The 22,407-nt window shown below is 42.1% G+C and overlaps 1 protein-coding gene across 2 annotated transcripts in view; it reads left to right on the plus strand.

The window, feature by feature from the left end:
* The window catches only part of DARS2 (aspartyl-tRNA synthetase 2, mitochondrial), a 29,037-nt gene that overhangs the window by 5,849 nt on the left and 781 nt on the right, over positions 1-22,407 (plus strand). For both annotated transcript variants that reach the window (XM_084783350.1, XM_084783351.1), the window contains 13 exons: positions 1,350-1,451; positions 1,828-1,923; positions 4,932-5,055; positions 6,119-6,165; positions 7,738-7,844; positions 8,432-8,501; positions 12,128-12,307; positions 14,904-15,011; positions 16,533-16,595; positions 18,701-18,853; positions 19,284-19,502; positions 19,684-19,794; positions 20,776-20,851. In XM_084783350.1, coding sequence (XP_084639476.1) covers positions 1,350-1,451; positions 1,828-1,923; positions 4,932-5,055; positions 6,119-6,165; positions 7,738-7,844; positions 8,432-8,501; positions 12,128-12,307; positions 14,904-15,011; positions 16,533-16,595; positions 18,701-18,853; positions 19,284-19,502; positions 19,684-19,794; positions 20,776-20,851 — 1,456 coding nt within the window. The remainder of the gene's footprint in view (positions 1-1,349; positions 1,452-1,827; positions 1,924-4,931; positions 5,056-6,118; positions 6,166-7,737; positions 7,845-8,431; positions 8,502-12,127; positions 12,308-14,903; positions 15,012-16,532; positions 16,596-18,700; positions 18,854-19,283; positions 19,503-19,683; positions 19,795-20,775; positions 20,852-22,407) is intronic.

Raw genomic sequence — 22,407 nt, forward strand, 5'->3', positions numbered from 1 at the left:
TCTGTAATGCTAGTTCCAGCGAATCCAGTGTTCTCACGGCTCCCAAGGGTGCCAGTCTTGGATGTGTTGCACCCACATACATGCAGGCAAACAGCTAATACCATAGACACAGGGCTAATTTCTCTAATATGTCAAAAAAAAAAAAAAACTAAGCAAAAAAAGAGGTGGGGGCCAGAAAGTATAAAGTTGCCTGCCACCAAGCCTAACAACCTGAGTTCAAATCCCACATGGTAGAAAAAAACCAACTCCCACATGTTGGCTTCTGACCTCCATGGTACACTCATGTGCGTGTCTGTGTGCATACACACACCCAAAGTAAATGTAATAAATAAATTAGCTAGCAAAAAAAATCAATAAAGAAATCAGGATGTGAAGATGAAATTTATAGAAAAGAAAACATAGCCTAAAAATAATTTTCAAAGAAAATATAAGGCAGACATGGAAGCGTGCACCTCCAATCTCCTCAGTGCGAAACAAATGCAAGAATATCAGGAATTCAGGGCCAGCCTGGGCTACATGAGAGCCTATCTAAAGTACATAGGTACACATGTACACATGAAAGTATGCCGAAGGTACAGATGTGATTAGGGCTGTGGAGGTGGCCCAGTGGGTAAAGGTTCTTGCCACCAAGATGACAGCCTGACATTGATCCCTTGGACCCCTGTGGTGGAAGGACAGAGTCGACTCCCACAAGCTGCCTTTTGACCTCCATGTACAGGCTATAGCATACACATGGATATGCATACACACACACACACACACACACACACACACACACACACACACACAACAATAAAGCCAGCCTGACAAATTAGAATCTGTCTCAAAATAAAAGGTAGCTGGCAAGCTGGGCATAGTGGTGCATGCCTTTAATCCCAGCATTTAGACTAAATCAGGTGGATCTGAGTTCAAGGCCAGACCGACTGGTCTACATAATGAGCTCCAGGGACAGCCAGAACTACATAGTGAAACCCTGTCCCAAAATAAATAAATAGTTATGAAGCTAGGTAGGGAGATGGATAAGAAATAGCTGGTGGGCATGGTAGTGCTTACCTACAATCCTGGTACTTGGGAAGCTGAGTCAGGAAGGCTGGGAGTTCAAGGCCAGTGTGGACTGTATAGTGAGACCCTGTCAATAGACAGGAGGGAGGGGCATTCTTGACGGGCTTACTCACAGTCTTACACAGAGCCAAAGGCGCAATGGGATTTGCCAAATCTTGTAATAACATCCAGACAGCTCCAATATTACAGCAAGTAAGCTTTGAATATTGTTTTTCTAAACTACAGACTTACTGAAGATTTCTGTACATTTATCCTTGGAACTGCCCTCACCTCCCTTTATTTTGCAGTCTGCTGCCTCTGTAAGGAAGACTTTATGTGAAGCCCCTGTGGAATCTGTGGTGAGAGTATCTGGGACAGTGATCTCCCGACCTCCAGGACAAGAGAACCCAGTTAGTAGTCTAGGAAATGCAAAGGCTGGCTTTGTGCATCTCGGTGTCTGCGTACAGCAACAACATAGATTGAGTCCCTTGTGGACACTTAGCATTAAAGCTCCTCGTCTACAAATGAATTCACAGATGCCAACACACCCGTCTAAGTGTGCACAAAAAGACATCTGTCGATCTTGATGATGACATAATATTTGCTGACATGTGCCACAGATATAAATAATATGTAAAAATTATATAGATGCTTATTATTTATAATCTACACTGTAGCTTGACCCATTTTACTTGTGTATACAAATGCTTGTGCAATAAACAAATTGCATACATGTCCTAAAAAATTACTTTCTAAATAAGTTGTTTTTTGTTTTGTGTTTTAAAGAAAATGCCAACAGGTGAGATTGAAATCAAAGTTAAAACAGCTGAGCTCCTGAATGCCTGCAAGAAGCTTCCCTTTGAAATGAAAGACTTTGTGAAGGTGAGGGCATCTCATTAATAAAATCCATCTGGAAGTATCAGAATTTTTAAAGAGAAAGTTTACCTTATATAAAATGAGTATTTTTTAGCCAGGCATGGTAGCACACGCCTTTAATACCAGCAGAGGCAGAAGCAGGCAGATCACTATGAGTTTGAGGCCAACCTGGTCTACAAAAGGAGTCCAAGACAGCCAAGGTTACACAGAGAGACCCTGCCTCAAAAAAATAAATAAATAAATAAAATGAGTATTTTATTATCAATTATTCTACACTACTGAAAGCTTACTATGTTCTTGGGGTGCAGACAGGCTGAAATGTGATGGTGCATGCCTGTAATCCCAGCACTTGGGAGGCAGAGGCAGATGGATCGCTGAGTGTTTGAGGCCAGCCTGGTCTACAAAGTGAGTCCAGGACAGCCAGGGCTACACAGAGAAACCCTGTCTCAAAAAGCAAAAAAAAAAAAAAAAAAAAAGACTTGAAGTATTCTATTGTTCAAGCTTTTCCACTGCTACTGTTTAACATGTTGAAAGGGGGCTGGAGAGATAGCTCAGAGGTTCTTCCAAAGGTCCTGAGTTCAGTTCCTAGCAACCACATGGTGGCTCACAGCCATCTATAATGAGATCCGGTGCCCTCTTCTAGTGTGCAGGTGTATGTGCAATCAGAACACTGTATAAATAATAAATACATCTTTAAGAAAAAGAAAAAGTGTTGAAAGGAAATTTGTATCTAACTTGAAAATGGCAAAGTTGCATAGGGGAATCTTTTATTTCTATTAAGTTGAAAACTTGTAACCGTAGTAAAATGTATGCTTAGAGCAATTCCTAAGTTACCAACCATACAATTACAGATTTAGAATGATGTTTGCCAAAAGTCTCAGGGCTTCATGGAGGAAGCCAGCACTGATTAAGTATACCCACATTTAAAAATAAATAAAAGAAAAAATGTATGTCCAGATAATTTTTAATTTTGTCACAGTTATATGCTTGTATATACCTAATTTTGTTTGTTTGTTTGTTTTTGTTTTTTCAAGATAGAGTATCATTGTGTAGCTCTCTCTGTCCTAGAATTCACTCTTATTTATTTATACAGTATTCTGCCTGCATGTACACCTTCAGCCAGAAGAGGGCACCAGATCTCATTATGGATGGCTGTGAGCCACCACCTGGTTTCTGAGAATTGAACTCAGGACCTTTGGAAGAACAACCAGTGCTCTTAACCTATGAGCCATCTCTCCAACCCTAGAATTCACTCTATAGGTCAAACTGGCCTCGAATTCACAGAGATCTGCCTGCCCCTGCCTCATGAGTGCTGGGATTAAAGGCGTGCTCCACTATGCCCAGCATATATACCTAATTTTTAACCCAATCTATGAACATGTGTGTGTGTGTGTGTGTGTGTGTGTGTGTGTGTGTGTGTGTGTGTGTGTGTGTGTGCACATAGGTATGCATGTGGGAGCTAGAGGAAAACCTTGAGTGTGATTCCTCAGGCACTGTCCACCTCCTGTTGGAGACGGCCTCTCACTGTCCTCAGTCTCACCAAGTAGAACAGGCTAGGTGGCCAGCAAGCCCCAGGGATCGGCCTGACTTCACCTACCTTGTGCTAAAACCACAGCTGTGCACCACACCCCCAGCTTTTTGCCTGGGTCCAGAGCATTGACCTCAGGTGCTCGCGCTCACAGGACAAACACTTTACCAGCTGTGATGGTTGGTTTTAAGTCAGCCTGGCACAACCTAGAATCACATGGGAAACAGGCTCCGTGAGGGGCTGTCTGGATTAGGTTTGGCTGTGAGCATGCTTTCAGGGAGTTTTTTATGGGGGGATCGGTGTTTGGTTTTGTTTTTTCCGGACAGGATCTGTCTATGTAACCTTGGTTGTCTGGAACTTGCTCTGTTGACCAGGCTGGCCTCACAGAGACCCGCCTGCCGCTGCCTTCCAAGAGCTAGGATTAAAGGTGTGCTCCACCACCACCCAGAAAGGGGAGTTTCCTTAATTGAATGAGTTGATAAGGGAAAAAGAGCCATGACTGTAGGTGGCAGCATTTCATGGCCTGGGCCCTGGACTGAGTGAAGGGGTAAGCTAAGTGCTGGGATTAATTCCTTGCACTCTGCTCTTGTCTGTGGGTGTGATGTGACCAGCTGCTTTAAGTTCCCGCTGCCTTGGCTTTCCTGCAGTGATGGCCTGTAACCTACAATAGGGAGCCAAATTAACCCTTTCTCCCTTAAGTTGCTTTTTTCATGGTATTTTATTATAGTAACAGAAAGTGGAATGAAACACCAACTGAGTGATTCCCCAGCCCTATTAAGAGATTTTTTACTTATATTATCATTAAGTCTTATATTTAAGTTCATTGATTGCAAAAAAAAAAAAAGATTGCAAAGTTGACCTTATTATGGAAAAGAAAATTAATTTCCTTAGGTAAACATTCAGAAAAAGAAGTTATAGGCATTTGTTACTATTTCTATTTCTGGTATAAAATAATTGAGCTACCCACATTAAAGGGCTTATTTTCTTAAGTTCTCATAACAAAGATGAACACAAAGATTTACAGCTTTGAAAATAAACAACACTGAGCTGGAGAGATGGCTTAATGGCTAAGAATCTGCCCTGCTCTTACAAAGGACCTGAGTTCCCAGGCTGCCTCTTGCTCCAAGGGTGCTTAGAGTCAGTGTCTGTCTCTGTCTCTCTCTGTCTCTCTCTGTCTCTCTCTGTCTCTCTCTGTCTCTCTCTCTCTCTCTCTCTCTCTCTCTCTCTCCCCCCTACACATACCCCATTAATAAATAAATGTAAGTTTAAAAAATTAAAGATAACTACCTTTTACTTGTTTTTGATAACTGAATATTATTCCATTACATAAACACCCCTGTTTCTATATGCTTTCTTCAGTTGAGGGACATCTTGATTGTTTTCAGATTCTGAATATTATGAATAAAGTGTCTATGAACATAAAAAAAAGATAACTACCTTTTTAATGTTCAAAAATATTTAAGCATAAAAATCTTCATTTGTGTAGAAAACAGAGGCTCTTCGTTTGCAGTATCGGTATTTAGATCTGCGAAGCTTCCAAATGCAATACAATCTGCGGCTGAGGTCGAAGATGGTCATGAAAATGCGAGAGTATCTCTGTAATCTGCATGGTAAGGAAGCCTGTGTATTCTTTCTGTTTTATTGTATGCTCTCGTCATCGTTGGGTCACGTGTTCCCAAAACCTGTAATCAGTCAGTGTATAGACTGGTCTCCCCCTCCCCCCACCCCCGCCTCCAACAGTTTAAGTTTTCCTAATTCCTTTTTGTTTGATAAGGTCTCACTATTGCAGTCCAGGGTATAGAACCTTGCTTTGTAGCCCAGGCTAGACTAATCTTGAAATAGTCCTTCTGCCTCAGCCTCTTAGCTACTAGCATTCGAAGCATACACAACTACACCCAGCTTGTATCTATCGATCTATCTACCTATCTATATATCTGTCTGTCTGTCTGTCTGTCTACCTATCTATCTATTTACTTGTCTATCTGTCTGTCTATTTGAGATAAGTTCAGGCTGACCTTGAACTCACAAGCACCTCAGCGTGTTGAACTCTGGAGTGACAGGTATAGACCACAATGCCCAGCCAATTTTGCATAGTTCTTTGTCACTTTGGTACGCCATTTGTGGGGAGGTCTGAAATTTCCCCTGAGTAAAACTAGAGCACTCCTTGGAACTTGTTCTTTTTTTTTTTTTTTTTTTTTTTAAAGACTTATTTATTTATTTAGTATGCAGTGTTCTGCCTGCACATACTGCTGCAGGCCAGAAGAGGGCACCAGATCTCATTATACATAGTTGTGAACTACCATGTGGTTGTTGGGAATTGAACTCAGGACCTTTGGAAGAGCAGACAGTGCTCTTAACCTCTGAGCCATCTCTCCAGCCCCGGAACTTGTTCTTATTTCATCATTGCTATACTGGCAGAACATTTTGATCACTGAAGCATTTCGGTAGATATAAATTAATCAGGTATTTGGGATAATTTCCAATCACAAACATCAGTCTTATGAGTAGAATTACATTTTATAAAAGGCTTAGCTTTCTTGGATTTATAGACACCAAGCTGAGCATGTCTTACTTCAGACGGCTTCCTAATTTAAGGGAGCCTCTGATTTGTACTTCACTATTGACATTATACTTGCCAAATCCCTATGTATTAACTGATTTTTCTGTTTTTAGGGTTTGTGGATATAGAAACCCCAACATTGTTTAAGAGGACCCCAGGGGTATGTAAACTACTTATCATTTTACTATTGATATCCTCCTCGATATAAGTGATTGCTTTGCTTTTATAGTCACTTGGCCCGCTTTAATTTACTTTTATTACTACCTCAGTATCTTCAGATTAATTAGGTTATTTTAAGAGTTGAGAAAATTTTGTGAGTCAGCATTTTGAATCAGAACACTTTTATTCAGCATGAGTTTTCTTTCCCATTAGTTTTACAGAAGCAAATCATTAATGAATGTACTATTAAGTTTTGTCCATTAAAAACTGTGTGAACCCCAGGTGCAATGGTGCATGCCTGTAATCCCAGCACTCGGGCAGGCTGATCTCTGTGAGTTCGAAGTCAGCCTGATCTACAAATCGAGTCAAGGACAACCAAGCCTACATAGAGAAACTCTGTCTCCAAAAACAAAAACAAAAACAAAAACTGTGAACTAGGCTAGAAGGTTAAAAGCACATAGTAAAACTTCGTCTCCAGGGGATCAGACACCTTTTTCTGGCCTGTGAATGCTATATTCATGAACACATACCCACATACAGACAGATACATATATACTTAATTAAAATAAAATCTTGGAAGCCAAGGGGTGGTGGCACATGCCTTTAATCCCAGCACTTAGGAGGTAGAGGTAGGCGGATCTCTGTGAGTTCGATGCCAGCCTGGTCTACAAAGGAAGTCCAGGACAGCCAAGGCTACACAAAGAAACCTTGTCTTGAAAAACCAAAATAAATTAAAATATTGGACTGGAGAGATGACAAGCCACTAATCCCAGCACTCAGGAGGCAGATCTCTGTGAGTTCAAGGCCAGCCTTGTCTACAAAGCATGTTTTGGACAGCCAAGGCTACACAAAGAAAACTGTCTCCAATATATATATGTAGATATAGATATAGATATATATATATGGTAGCTGTGCATGGCACATCTCTTAATTATAGTACTCAAGAGACAGGGGCAGGTGGATCTTAGTGATTTCCAGTCCATTCAGAGCTACATAAATAAATACATTTTATTGTATGCGAGTTGTTTTAGGGGACTACAAGATGGACAAGAAGGCCAAGTGTGGTGGCATAGGCCTTTAATCCCAGCACTCAGAAGGCAGAGGCCAGTGGATCGCTGTGAGTTCGAGGCCAGCCTGGTCTACAGAGTGAGTCCAGGACAGCCCAGGCTAACACAGAGAAACCCTGTCTCGAAAAACCAAAAAAAGAAAAAGATGCACAAGACCTGTGTGCCTGTCAGGGGGAACTTGGCCCTTTAATTTCCTGGGGTGCTTCAGCAGGAAGCTGCACTATCACACCTTGAGTTTGTTTCGTTGTTGTTAATTTTGTTTCAAGATTTTCATTTTGTTTTATTGAGACAGGGCCTTGCTATACAGGTCAAGTGCCCTTGAACTTACTATTCCTCTACCTCAGCCTCCTGAGGGCTGCTGGACTGGCCGGCACTTGCCATACCCGGCTTACGTGTTGTTGTTTGTTTGTTTTTCAATACTATCTCTCTTCTCTCCTTCTGCCACCTCTCTCTCTCTCTCTCTCTCTCTCTCTCTCTCTCTCTCTCTCTCTCTCTCTCTTTAAAAGGGTGCCAAAGAATTTTTAGTACCATCCAGGGAGCCTGGAAAGTTTTATTCTCTTCCTCAAAGCCCTCAGCAATTCAAGCAGCTTCTGATGGTCGGTGGTTTAGACAGGTAACCAGCCTTTTTTTTTTGTTTTGTTTTGGGGATTGCTATTATTCCTTCAAAAAGGGAGGAAGAAAGACCAGGGAGAGGGAAGGGACAAAACTTGTCTGATCTGGCTCTGGTGGTGTGGCTCAGTGGGTGAATGCTCTTGTCACACAAGGCTAATGTCTTAAGTTCAATCCCCGGAGCCGACATACAGGTAGAAGGCGAGAACTAGCTCCACAAAGCTGCCCTCTGACCTCCACGTGTGCCCTCACACCTGCACACCCCACCCCTCACTCAATAATAGTAAAAATAAAAAAATTTAAAAAAAATTAAAGTTGTCTCATATGAAGAGGTTTAGTTTTATGTGAGTTTTGAGATTGCTTGTCCCCTATATAATAAAATAAAGCTTCTGAGGCTGGGATACCGGCCTTATGGTAGAGTACTTACTTGCCTAGCATGCATGAGGGCCTGAGTTTGAGCCTTGCACCACAAATAAAATGAAAAACTAAACTTTCTCACATTAATCTGTTTCATAGCCTGTACTGCCAAAACTTTGGGGGAAATTATTTGGGCTATTCAAAGTCAAGATTAACTCTCGTTTTCAATTATAGGTATTTTCAGGTTGCTCGGTGTTATCGAGATGAAGGTTCAAGACCAGACAGACAGCCCGAGTTTACTCAGGTACTAAGTTATGTTTACTTGGCTCTTACAAATTCATGCTTGCTATAACCCAGGATTCTTCAATAATAGAGCAGTCATTTTATGAGTGTTTTAAAATTAACATAAAAGATACTGGGCCTCCTTGTTTCATTTTCATATACATATCATTTTTGTTGAACGTCCACTCTCATTCCCCTGTCTCCACACTGGTCTGCTTCTTCCCACTACCTTCCTGCTTTTATATCACAAGCGTCCTACCTTGCTTTTTTTTTCTTTTTAATTAGGAGGTTGTTTTTCAAGACAGGGTTTCCTCTGTGTAGCCTTGGCTGTCCTAGACTCACTTTGGTGACCAGGCTGGCTTTGAACTCACAGCGATCCACCTGCCTCTGCCTCCTAAGGGCTGGGATTAAAGATGTGTGCCACCACATCCAGCCCTACCTTGTTTTTAATTCCTTTTCCTTAAGATCTCTCCTTTCCCCTCTTGTATTTCCTTTTAAAGTTCCATGACCTATACGTGCACATATATGTGCTATTATAAAATTAAAATCTAGAATCTATCGTATGAGAGAAGCATGGGGTACTTGTCTCTGCATCTGGGATACTTCACTGAACCTAATTTCGAATTTCAGTTTTTACAAATGTCATGATTTTATTTCTCTTTATGGCTCAATAAAATTTCATTGTGTATATATAACACATTTTATTTATCCAGTCATCAAATAAGCTGTTTCCATCCCTTAACTATTGTGAATGGTACAGCAATAAACACAGATATGCAAGTATCTCTGTGTTAAGACTTAGAGCTTTTAAGCTGGGCGTGGTGGCGCACGCCTTTAATCCCAGCACTCGGGAGGCAAAGGTGGGCGGATCACTGTAAGTTCGAGGCCAGCCTGGTCTACAAAGTGAGTCCAGGACAGCCAAGGCTACAGAGAGACCCTGTCTCGAAAAACCAAAAAAAAAAAAAAAAAAAAAAAAAAGACTTAGAGCTTTTGAGTATTTCCCAGGGGTGGGAAAATCAGATCATATAGTAGCTATTTCCAGTTTTTGAGAAACCTCCATACTGATTTCTACAGTGACACCACCAGTGTGTGCTCTCATCAGCAGTGACTAAGGGTTCCTTGTTTCCCCAAACCTCTACCCAGCATTTATTGTCATTTGTATTCTTTTTCATATAGTTTTTAAAAGATTTTTTTTCTTCTCTGCAGGGTTGTGCAGTTGAGACAAGGTCTAAGTCTCTCTATGTAGCCTTGGCCAGCCTTGAACTCCCTAAATAGACCAGGCTGACTTCACAGTCATAGAGATCTGCCTGCCTCTGTCATTAAAGAGTGTCCCACCATGCGAGTAAGATTTTATCATACATATATGAATATTTTGCCTGCACATGCATTCCTGGTACTCACGGAGTCCCTAGAACTGGAGTTACAGGTGGCCATCTGCCATGTGTGTATTGGAAACTGAACTCAGGTCCTCTGCAAGAGCAGAAAGTGTTCTTGACCTTGGGCCATCTCTCCACCCCCATCCTATGTTTACTTGACATTCTGCCTAGGGAAAGATAGAACTCAAAATAGTTTTAATCTTTTCCATTGTCCTTCTTATAAGGAGTGTGGTCATCGACTAAGGTGTGCCAAACATTCCCAGTGTTTTAGCATTTATGACATGATAAAGTTCTTAAAACAAATCTTATCCATCAAAAAGCAGTACTCCAGTGACCAGTGAGGTGGCTCAGCAGATAAAGGCACTTGCTGCACAAGCCTAAAGCCTGAGTGTTCTGAACCCATAAAATGTGAAGGCAAGAATTGACTACTGGGTTGTCTTTTGACCTCCATATGTGTGTTGTGACACCCTTGTGCCCACATCCGCATTATACACACAGGAATAGAATAACAAATAAAAAATAGAGTTAAAGCTGGCCATGCTGGTGCATGTCTTTAATTCCAGCAGAGGCAGAGGCAGGCAGATATCTGAGTTTGAGGCCAGCCTGATCTATAAAAGCAAGTTTCAGTATAGCCAGGACTACACAGAGAAACTTTGTCTCAAAACAACAACAACAACAATAATAACAAATAAAGTTAAAAGAAGAATCAGTACTCCAAAACCAGGAGTTGGGGCTGGAGAGATGCTCAGCAGTTAAGAGCACTGGTTGCTCTTTAAGAGAGCCTGAGTTCCATTCCCAGCACCCATATGGCAGCTCACAACCATCTGTAACTTCAGTTCCAGGGCATCAGATGCCCTCTTGTGGCCTTCACGAAAACCAAGTATGCATGTGTACATATAGGCAAGACACTCATAGATATAAAATTTTTTTTAAAGGATAATACTAACTTTAAAGAAAAATAATCCTATACTGTTAAAGTAACTTTTATTTGCCTGATTTGTCTTCCAGGCTTACTGCCTCCTTCTGCTAACCTAGGCCTAGTCCTGAAAGCTTCTAGCCCTCGTACAAGCTAACCTAGGCCTAGAATGTTTTCAGCCTCTGAGACTTACTGCTGAATAATTTCACCCTTTCTAGCTCTTACTGAACTCTGGCTGGCTGGTTCAACTCAGCTGTTCTGGCTCAACCGCATCTCCAAGCTGACTGATTCTATCTGACTTCTCTCTTGGCCTCAGACTGAATTGCTCTTCTTGGCCTCATATTAATTTTGGCAATCTGTTCTAATCTTCTGGCTCCTTCTCATTTTCTGGCTCATTCTGTCTTCACCTGTGTCTAATTTGTTCTTTCTTCTATCTGTTTCTGTAAAACTCTCCAAGTAAAACTGCCTTCTCTCTCTCTCCCTCTCCCCCCCCTCTCTCTCTCCTACCCCCCCCCCCCCCTTCTCTCTGGCTTCAGCTGTCTCTTGCTGACCTGCACTGAACTCACTAATGAACTCCAGCCTGGCTGCCGCCTCCAACCAACTAACTTTACCTTCATTGTTTGGGATTAAAAGTGTGTACTAAAAGCATGTCTGTAGTCTAACCAGAGTAGCCATGTTGCTGGATTAAAATCACTCTACGCTATGTATTTATTTAATCTACAGATTTATCAAAACCCTTATTTGGCTTTGTTAAGATAGCATTAATTGGTGTGATTAAATGCAAAAGTCACAAGGTTGCAGTCATAATGACCAGGATCGGATGTAGCCTAACTACTTAGTGATTGCACTTTGCAAGCAATTCGCTTACTTCTCTGAGCCTTCAGCTGTGAGATAATTGTGAAGTAAACAAGACCATGTATGTTAGGCAATAGCAGTCATTGACATAAGAATGATGTATAATAAAATTTGTACCTTAGTATATGGGACCTCATGAGGCTGAGAAGCTTCTATAAGGCAGGAGACACTGTCAGCAGAACAAAGCAACAACCTACAGATTGAGAAAAGATCTTCACCAACTCTACATCTGAAAAAGTCTAATATCCAAAATATATAAAGAGCTCAAGAAATTAAACACCACCAAACCAAATAACCCAGTTGAGAAATGGGGCTCAGAACTAAACAGAGAATTCTCAACAGGAATATCAAATGGCTGAGAAACACTTAAAGAAATGTTCAACGTCCTGAGTCATCAGGGAAATGCAAATCAAAATTTATACCTTTAGGCATATATTATTTCTGGGCAGAGTTCTTCATATTGTGACTCTTTGTGTTGTTTCCATGTTGTTTTGCTTTCAGATTGACATAGAGATGTCTTTTGTAGACCAGACAGGCATCCAGCGTTTGATTGAGGGTTTGCTGCAGTATTCCTGGCCTGATGATAAAGATCCTCTGGTGATTCCTTTTCCTTCCATGACTTTTGCTGAGGCACTGGCCACCTACGGCACTGATAAGCCAGATACACGCTTTGGGATGAAGGTACTTTCTTCATGTTTCCAGGACTGCCCCCAAGTAGTTCAGCCATCTTTTCAAGCATTGTGAGGAAATTTACAAATGTTATGTACTGTTGGTTAATATTTTTAATGTTCTTTTACCTTGTTATCTCTGTTGTTAAATAATAATAATAGACTCTTAGCATTGTACTACTTATTCATTCAAGTTCCATTTCCAAAAGCAAGCCTCTGTGTGTGTCTGTGTCTGTGTAAGATGGGGGCTCCTGAAGCTTGCTATGTAGCTGAAGCCACTAGCTTCACACTTGAGATCCTTATGCCTAAGCCTACAGGTGATGGGGTTACAAGGGTGTCTCATCATATTCAGTAAGAGCAAGATTAAGAAGGCACGACGTGTTGATAGTGCGCACCTTTAGTCCCAGCATTCAGGAGGCAGAGGCAGGTGCATCTCTGTGTTCAAGGCCAGTCTGGTCTACAGAATGAGTTCCTGAAAAGCCAAGACTACATAGATAAAACCCTGTCTTGGAGGGGTGGGGGGAGGGGACAAAAAACAAAAGCCACGCATGGAGGTGTATGCGTTTAATCCCAGCACTCGGGAGGGAGGCAGAGGCTGGCGGATCTCTGTTAATTCCAGGCCAGCCTGGTCTACAAAGTGAGTCCAGGATAGCCAAGGCTACACAGAGAAACACTGTATCAAAAAAACAAAAAAGAAAAAACATAAAAGAAAAAAAAGGTAAGATTAACACTTCCTTGTTCATGTCAAGCCTGACAACCTCAATTTGCTCACCAGAATCCACAGGGTGGAGAGAACTGACTTCTGAAAGCTGCCCTCTAACCACACATGTGCAAAATTTTCACTATAAGGTTTTACTACAGTACTTACCAGTTACTGATTTTTTTATGGACATGAATAGTTATTTGAAAGAAAAAAGTAAAACAAGTTTTCCTATGTCAGTATGGCTCTCAGAAGGGAAATGAATGAGTTACTAATTTCCCTTGGTCTATAAAGAGCTTAAATACAGGAACACATTCCAATTACCAGTAAAAAAAGAATGGAATTTTTTTTTTTCCGGTTTTTCGAGACAGGGTTTCTCTATGTTATCTTGGCCATCCTGGACTCGCTTTGTAGATCAGGCTGGGCTCGAATTCACAGTGATCCCTCTGCCTCTGCCTCCCGAGTGCTGGGATTAAAGGCGTGCGCCACCATGTCGGCAATACATTATTTTCTTGTTGTTTTGGTTTTGTTTGCCTTTTGCTTTTTGTTTTTATAAGACAGGATTTCTCTGTGTAGCCCTGGCTGTCCTGGACCTCCCTCTGTAGATCCGCCTGTCTCTGCCTCCCGTGCACCACCACCATCGCCATCACCGTACATACGTTCTTATATGCCAGCCTTCCCTTGTTCATCTGTAATACAGAATGCTGGCTGAGACGGCCTGGAGTCAATCCTGACTCTGCCACAGCAGTCACTTGGGCAAAGGCTGACCCTGCAGTAACCCTCTGTAGAATACATTCTTTAAATGCTAAATTACTAAAATGTAGTTCTTTTTTCCTTTTCTAGCAAATATTTCAAGATGCCCTTGTCTCTGCCTCCCAGAGCTGAGGTTACAACATGGATGCTGAGAATTTGAACTCAGGTTGTCGTGTTTGCCTAGCAACCACTTTTACCCACCTCTCCAGCTCTAGTTGTTTCTTTAAAATCCTGTTTCTGGGCTGGCACCATGACTGAGGAGATAAAAGATTATTTCTGGCAAACCCGATGGCCTGACTTTGCTCCCAAGATTCCACATTGGCAGAATGAGAGAACTAACTCCCTTGTGTTGTCCTCTGGCCTCCTCCACCCCACCCACACACACTTTACCCTGAGTTCAATACACACACACGTACACACACACACACACACACACACACACACACACACACACCCCATGAGCATGCATCTCTCCCACAGTAATAAATATATAAAATTAGAAAATATCTTACCTGTCAAATAGAGAAATGACTCCATGGTTAAATGTTTGCCACTCAAGTGTAATGACCTGAGCTCAGATGCCCAGAACCCATGTAAGTGCTGGGTGGTCCTGGGACCTGCCTGTAATTCCAGCCGTAAGGCTAGCAAGGCTAGAAAGATTAACTATATCAGGAGCTCTGGGTTTGATTGAGAGACCCTGTCTCAATAGATACAGTGGAAGAGCAATGGAGGACGAGTCCTGACCTCATTCCCCAGCATCTACATGTACATGTACATATGTGCATGTAAACCCATACATGTGCCTACATATATGCAACAATGCAACCGTATACTCACATACCACATACACATGAAAATTTAAAGAAGTAGGAGGCTGGAGAGATGGCTCAGTGGTTAAGTGCACTGTCTGCTCTTCCAGAGGTCCTGAGTTCAATTCCCAGCAACCACATGGTGGCTCACAACCATCTATAATGTGATCTGGTGCCCTCTTCTGGTATGCAGGTGTACAAGCAGGCAGAAGACTGTATAAATAATAAATAAATCTTGAAAGAAAGAAAGAAAATATGAAGAAGCAAAACCAAATCTTATTTATACAATGTTTTAAGGTGAAATTAACCTTGTGCTTAGTTATTCCTTATTGTTATCCATTTTATAGATTGTGGATATCAGCGATGTGTTCAGAAACACAGAGATTAGATTTCTTCAGGATGCACTGGCTAAGCCCCAAGGAACTATCAAAGCCATACGTGTCCCTGAAGGAGCAGTAAGTGAAGTACAATTTTATGTTTTCTCTAGAATGTATAATTTAGAAGAAAATGTGTTTAATACTGGCACATGAACACTTGATAAAGAATAATATAACAACGTGTTTCAGCCAGGCATGGTTATGCACACCTTTCATCCCAGTATTTGGGAGGCAGAGGCAGGTGAAACTATGTGAGTTAGAAACCAGCCTTGTTTACATGGTGAGTTCTAGGCTAGCCAGAGTTACATAGTGAGACCCTATCTCAAAAAAGAAAAAAATGGGGCCCGGAGAAATGGCTCAGAGGCTAAGAGCACTGGTTGTTCTTCCAAAGGTCCTGAGTTCAATTCCGGGTAACCACATGATGCCTCACAACCATACATAATGAGATCTGGTGCCCTCTTCCAGTGTGTAGGCATTACATGAAGGTAGAACACTGTATATGTAATAAATCAAATAAAATCTTTTTAAAAAATAAAAAAAAATGTTTTTCGTAGAAGGTCTAACCAGAGTCCCTAAAATTATTACATAAATAATGATAAAACTGTGGGTTTTAAATGTATTTATATTTACTTCTATCAGACAGGATCTCATTCAGAATAGGCTGACCTTGAACTTCCAGGTGTCCTGCCTTAATCTCCCAAGTGCTGAGATCTCTTTTTAAAAGAGATGCCAGGAATTTGAAAACATGGGAAATTTGCTTTCCCCGCCACTGTTATAATTCTAAAAGTAGTATTCTTGTGAATAAACATCCTCGTTAACTTAAATTTTATAATAATCAAAACAAAGACTATATGAAAGGAAGATTACACCCATTTGGATACATAAACAGCTGAATATATTTGTAGTGGTAGTTAAAAACTCAATCTTGCTGGGCATGGTGGATATGCCTTTAACCGGTGGGTAAAGGCAGGCAGCTCTCTGTGAGTTTGAGGCTACACTGGTATACATATTCAGTTTCAGATGAGCTTCAGCTATATAGTGAGACCTTGTATCCCCTCCTCCCCCCCAAAAAAAATCAGATAATTTTAAAAACATATAGTTAAAGAAGCCTGAAATAGGGGCTGGAGAGATGGCTCAGAGGTTAAGAGCACTGACTGCTCTTCTAGAGGTCCTGAGTTCAATTCCCAGGAACCATATCCTGGCTCACAACCATCTATAATGTGATCTGACACCCTCTTCTGGCCTGCAGGTGTACATGCAGGTAGAGCACTGTGTACATAATAATAAATAAATAAATCTTTTTCAAAAAATAGAAACCTGAAATAATCGAACTGTGGACCCTCTTGTTCTGAAAGTTGTAGAGCACACCTTTATACGTACCCAGCACATTGCAGCAGGCTCCAGCAGACTGTAACTGGAAAGCAGTGATCCTGTGCAAGTTGTAGCATGCCTTAAAACATGTGCCATCATAAAGAAGAAATTAAGTTTTTATTGAATTAGACTCTTGTAATGGAGAGACACAGATATGATTATATCTTATTTGCCTGTTCATAAAGCCGATGCCATAATGATGACTTTACTTTCATTTCCCTTCACCAGAAGTACTTAAGAAAGGAAGATGTTGACTTCATTAGAAAGTTTGCAGCTCACCATTTCAGTCAGGTAAGGAGCAGTGTTTTGTGGGAGTCTGTATTCCACTAACAATTGGCGGGGACTTGAGTTTTGGGTTGGTTCTGGTTTTGGTGGGTTTTTTTTAGATTTAAAAATAAGTCTGAAAAATTTGTTATGTGTGTGTGTGTTTTCCTTTTTGTTATTGTTATTTTCATTTCTTAAGGCAGGTCTCATGTAGCCAAGGCTTCCTTGAACTCTTGACCATCAAGCCTTCGCCTTGAGCACTGGAGTTAGAGGTGTGCACCATAACAGCCAGCTCTCAGATCCCTTTTAAAATGGACTACTTCCCTTACAGCTCAAGCTCAAAGAGGGATACAGATGTTTCAATAAGAAACACAAGGGTAGGATGCTGAGGCAGGTGGGTCACAAGTTCAAGGCATAGATGAGATACCTAGTGAGTCAAGGCCACCAGGATAGCAAAGTGAGACCTTGTCCCAGAACTCGACCTGTAGCTCTAGCTGGCCTCGCACTCAGAGATCTGCCTATATTTGCCTCTGAGTGCTGATATTAAAGGTGTGTGTCACCACTGCCAGGCTGTCTCAACCTTTCAAAGAGAGACTGACTGGTGCTGATGCTCAAGGGGGAGTGCTTGCTTAGCAGGTGCGAGGCCCTAGGGTCAGTCATCAGTACAGGGAGGAAGGAAAGAGGGAAGAGATATCCAAAACGGGTCAAAGCAAATTTTCAGAAATTAAAAGACTCTGAAACATTATTCATCGTAAAATTAGAGAGCCATCCTTTCTGTTTTTTCTCTATAGAAATATTCTTTTAGACTGGGCATGGTGGCACACATCAGTACCCAGTATTCAGGAAGCTAAAGCACAGCTGCTGTGAGTTCTAGACCAGCCTGGTCTAGGTAACAAGACCCTTTAGCAAACCAAGAAAAGCCAAGTGTGGTAGCACCTGTTGATAATCCTGGCACTTGGGAGGCCAAGGCAGTCTCTGTTTGATGGGAGTATTTATTATTAGTAGTAGTAGTAGTAATGTGTATGTGTGTGTGTGTGTGTGTGTGTGTGCGCGCCATGGCGGGGGAGGGGGATACATGGATACATGCAGAGGTCACACATCTTTACCACGGAGAGATCGCACTGGCCCCCTTTCAGTCATTCTTACTCCATTCACTTTCAATCACTGCCAAAAGGAAAAAATAAAGTCACAGAAGCTTCTAGGGCCTCCCTTAAATTGGCAGGTGCTCTACCACTAAGATCAATTATATCCTCTGCCATCCTTTTTTCTTTTTCTTTTCTTTTTTTTTTTTTTTTAGACAGGGTCTTACTAAGTTGCCTCTCTGCTAGCCTTGAACTGATGATAGTGTAGCTCAGGCAGGTCTTGGAAAAGTACAAGCCTCCTGTTGCAGTCTCTTAGGTAGCAGGGCTTATAGGCCTGCACCTCAAGACTAACTTTTAAAATTTGTATTTTGGGGTTGGAGAGATGGCTCAGCAGTTATGAGCACTGACTGCTCCTGCAGAGGTCCTGAGTTCAATTCCCAGCAACCACATGGTGGCTCACACCATGTGTACTGTGATCTGATGCCCTCTTCTGGCCTGCGGGTGTACATACAGATGGAGCATTCAAATACATTAAATAAATAAATAAATCTTTTTGAAAATTGTATTTCATTTCATGGTGAAAAAGAGTATCATTGAACTAGCTAGTTTTCTGTCAGCTTGACACACGCTATTATCAGAGAGGAAGGAGCCTCAGTTGAAGAAATGCCTCCAGCTGTGAGGCATTTTCTCAATTAGTGATCAATTGGCAGAGGGCCCAGCCCATGTGGCGGTGCCATCCCTGAGCTGGTAGGCCTGTGTTCTACAAGAAAGGCTGTGCAAGTCAGAGCCTCCACGGCCTCTGCGTGAGCTCCTGCCTCCAGGTCCTGCCCTGTGTGAGTTCCAGTCTTGACTTCCATCAATGATGAACTGTGATATGGAAATAAAAGCCAAAAAAAAAACCCCTTTCCTCCCCTCCCCAACTTGCAATAGAAACCTAAGAAAATCATATGAGTTGTCTTCCACTTGGAACAAGTAATCCTTGTATTGTGAGATAAAGAAATCATCTCACTTTAAAAAAAAAAAAATCAATGAGCCTTTTTCCGTATCAAGGAAGTCCTGCCTGTATTCCTGAATGCCAAGAGGAACTGGAGCTCACCATGTGCTAAATTCATAATGGAGGAAGAAAGATTGGAATTAGCCAGACTGATGGAGATACAAGAAGAAGACATGGTGCTACTGACTGCTGGCGAACATGAGAAAGCAGTAAGTAACATTTTTTCTCTGGACATGGTATGTGCTACAGGCTGCCTCTTTCCCTGTGTATTTCCATATGTAAAATGGACTGGTCACCATAGTATGAGATGTTCATGCAGGCCGCTTAGGCTGATGGTCCTGTGTGGTTACCCATCAGGCAATCAATCAGATCACTGTCATGCAGGCCGCTTAGGCTGATGGTCCTGTGTGGTTACCCATCAGGCATTCAGATCACTGTCATGCAGGCCGCTTAGGCTGATGGTCCTGTGTGGTTACCCATCAGGCAATCAGATCACTGTCATGTTTGTCTCCTGAGAAAGTGCCTCATCTACTAATTGGCTAGTCTTTTAACAGAGACTGGCCTGCAGAATTTAGGTTGTGTTATCTGTTGCCCACTCTGACCAGAAGCTAACTTAATGCTTGTGTCTTTTGTTTGCAGTGCTCTCTGTTGGGAAAGTTACGACTGGAGTGTGCAGACCTTTTGGAAATGAGAGGCGTGGCGCTCCGTGACCCAGCGTTGTTCTCTTTCCTCTGGGTGGTAGACTTCCCACTCTTCCTTACCAAGGAAGAGAGTCCCACAGAGCTGGAGTCAGCCCACCACCCATTCACTGCTCCTCATTCCAGTGACATTGACCTCCTCTGTACTGAGCCTGAAAAGGTACTGATCTCTTCTTCCAAATAAAAAGGAAATCTCTAAATAGATACAAAGAACTTCCAGATTTGCTTAGGAGAAGCAAAGGGAAAACTGAGCCTGTTAATGAATCGTGTTTAAGTATAGGGTTTTGGTCCTGTAGGACTGAAAGCCAGGAATTTTCTCTAAAAGTTCTGTGCTCTTGTAGGTTCGTGGCCAGCATTATGACTTGGTTTTAAATGGCAGCGAGATAGGTGGTGGTTCCATCCGAATTCACAATGCACAGCTCCAGAGGTACATCCTGGCAACGCTGCTAAAGGTAACGAATGCCTTCTGACCTTTCCTTCCTTTACCCATGAGTCTGTTTTATGAAACAGTTGTTTTAAATTGAGAGTTTACTAGGTGCAAAATGCGACCTTTTCTCCATGTTTATGTAGGACTGGGAAGAGCAAACGATAGTAACAGTTCCTCATTAATGCTTACTGTGTGCCAGGGGCTGCCTGCTACACAGCTAAATGTGGTAGTTCATGCATAGAACTCCAACGGCTAGAAGATGTGATATATAAGGACTGCCCTCAGGTCTGGACCATCCTGAGCTATATAGCAAGACCCTGACTAACACACACACACACACACACACACACACACACACACACACACACACTTGCACTGCTGTATTATGTAACATTCCCAGTAATTCCTGTGAGTAAATACCCTCATTATTCCCATTTTAAAGGTGAGAAACTGAGGGAGATACTTGCACAAGTCACAAAGCGCAGAGCCAGGGCAGGCATGGTGGCATAGTCTGAGATCTCCGCTTTCAGTAGTTTGGAGTTGCTGATTTGCTCAAGCTTGCACTACCAAAGCCCTGTTTCCTGTAGAGCGAGAGCTGAAGGGTGGCTCTTAGGTAGCCCTCTGTGTGTTTGGTTTCTGTGTTACAGCTTTATAGCTCAGGCTAGGCTGGCACTCATCATCCTGCCTTCTCCAGAGTGCTGGTATATTGTCTATTGAACTTCAACCCTCTTAATTTAAAAAAATAAAAATAAGAGTCTCCCAGCACTCGGGAGGCAGAGGCAGGATCTCTGTGAGTTCAAGGCCAGCCTGGTCTACAAAGTGAGTTTAGGATACCCAAGGCTACACAGAGAAACTTTCTCCAAAAACCAAACCAAACCAATCTCCCCATGCATTATCACTAGTTAGGTCATTTCTTAAACTGAACTTCATTCTCCTTAGTACTTACTGTTACATTGTGACAGAAGACAGAAGTATATATTTAAATAAAATGTGTTTTGCATTTCAGGAAGATGTGAAATTGCTTTCCCATCTGCTCCAGGCTTTAGACTATGGGGCACCCCCTCATGGAGGAATTGCCTTAGGTAAACAAATTTTTTGTGCACTAAATTCCATTCCATGGCACTGTGTCTCAGATTCAGACTCTCAGTTTAGGGGAAAGGATTGGGTGTCCAAGAGTTCCTATGACTCTCTTCTTATTTCAGTAATTCATGAGACATTAGATTGAACCCAGAGCCTTGTGTTCACACATTCCATTATTTTACTGCCAGATGTGGGCACCCACGCACGCACGCGCGCGCGCACACACACACACACACACACACACACACACACACACACACACACACACACACACACACCAGTTGGGAGGCAGAGGTGGGCAGACTTCTGTGAATTCAAGGCCAGCCTGGTCAACATAGCAAACTCCAGGTCAGCCAAGATGACAGTGAGAGCCCCACCATACACACCCTTAAAAACAAAAAACAACAAAAAATTACCTATTACTCTTGTAGAGAGCCTGATTGTTGTTATTTAAATTGGAGAAAAAGAAAAGTTAGGGCTTAAAGTTATGGCTCAGCAGTTAAGATTATTGGCTACTCTTCCACCAGACCCAGGTTCAATTCCCAGCACCCACATGGGAGTTCGTAACTGTCTGTAATTCCAGCTCCAGGGTATTTGACACCCTCACACAGATATACACACACAGCCAAAAGTCAATATTATAAATAAATTAAACAGGCAGCCAGCCGCAGTGGTGCACACTTGTAATCCCAGCACTGGGATCTCTGTGAATTTGAGGTTAGCCTGGTCTACAAAGCAAGTCCAGGACAGCCAAGGCTACACAGAAACCATATCTTGAAAAAAAGCCACAAAACAAAGGAAGAAATAAAGAGGAAAAAGAGAGAGTGTACAAGTAAAAGATCAGTAAGATAAAGAATGCCCAAATCAAGCACTGAGACAAAAGTCTACACAATTAGGATTGGGTTCCTATGGTGCCTAGCATTAAGTATGGTTAATATACCCAGTGAGACTCAATTGGAGAGAACTATTTTTCCTTTGCAAACAAGTGTCAGTTGCAGTTCTTGGCTGGGGTGAAAGCTCATGTCCACTTCCCCCTCTCACCGTTGGGATCCCCATCTGACTGGAATCTGCAGACCCCATGCATGCTGCCACTGTTGTTTCTAATGTGCATCAGATATGACCTGAATTTTAATTCCAACACCCACCTCAGGCAGCTCGCAATTACTTGTAATTCCAGTGCCAGGGGAGCAAGATCTGACACCTCTGCCTTCTGTGGTACCTGCACTCAGGTGCATAGACACACACAATAAAAATAAGAAAAAAAATTCTCTACAGGCCTGATAATGCAGCCCAGTGGTAGAGCACTTGTCTGGAATGCATAAAACCAGGGCAAAAAAAAGTTCTCTGTATCTTTTAAAGACCAAGGCCAGTAGTAGTGGCGCATATCTTTAATCCCAGCCCTCACAAGGCAGAAGCAAGCCAATCTCCCCTAGTTCCAGGCAGCCAGAGCTACAAAGTGAAACTCTTGACTCAAAAAAAGGCTCAACAGTGGTGGCACACACCTCTACCGCCAGCACTTGAGATGCAAAGGCAGGTGAGATCAAGGCCAGCCTGGTCT

Source organism: Acomys minous (assembly GCF_964271855.1).
Source record: "Acomys minous genome assembly, chromosome: 1".
In the NCBI taxonomy this organism is placed as follows: domain Eukaryota; kingdom Metazoa; phylum Chordata; class Mammalia; order Rodentia; family Muridae; genus Acomys; species Acomys minous.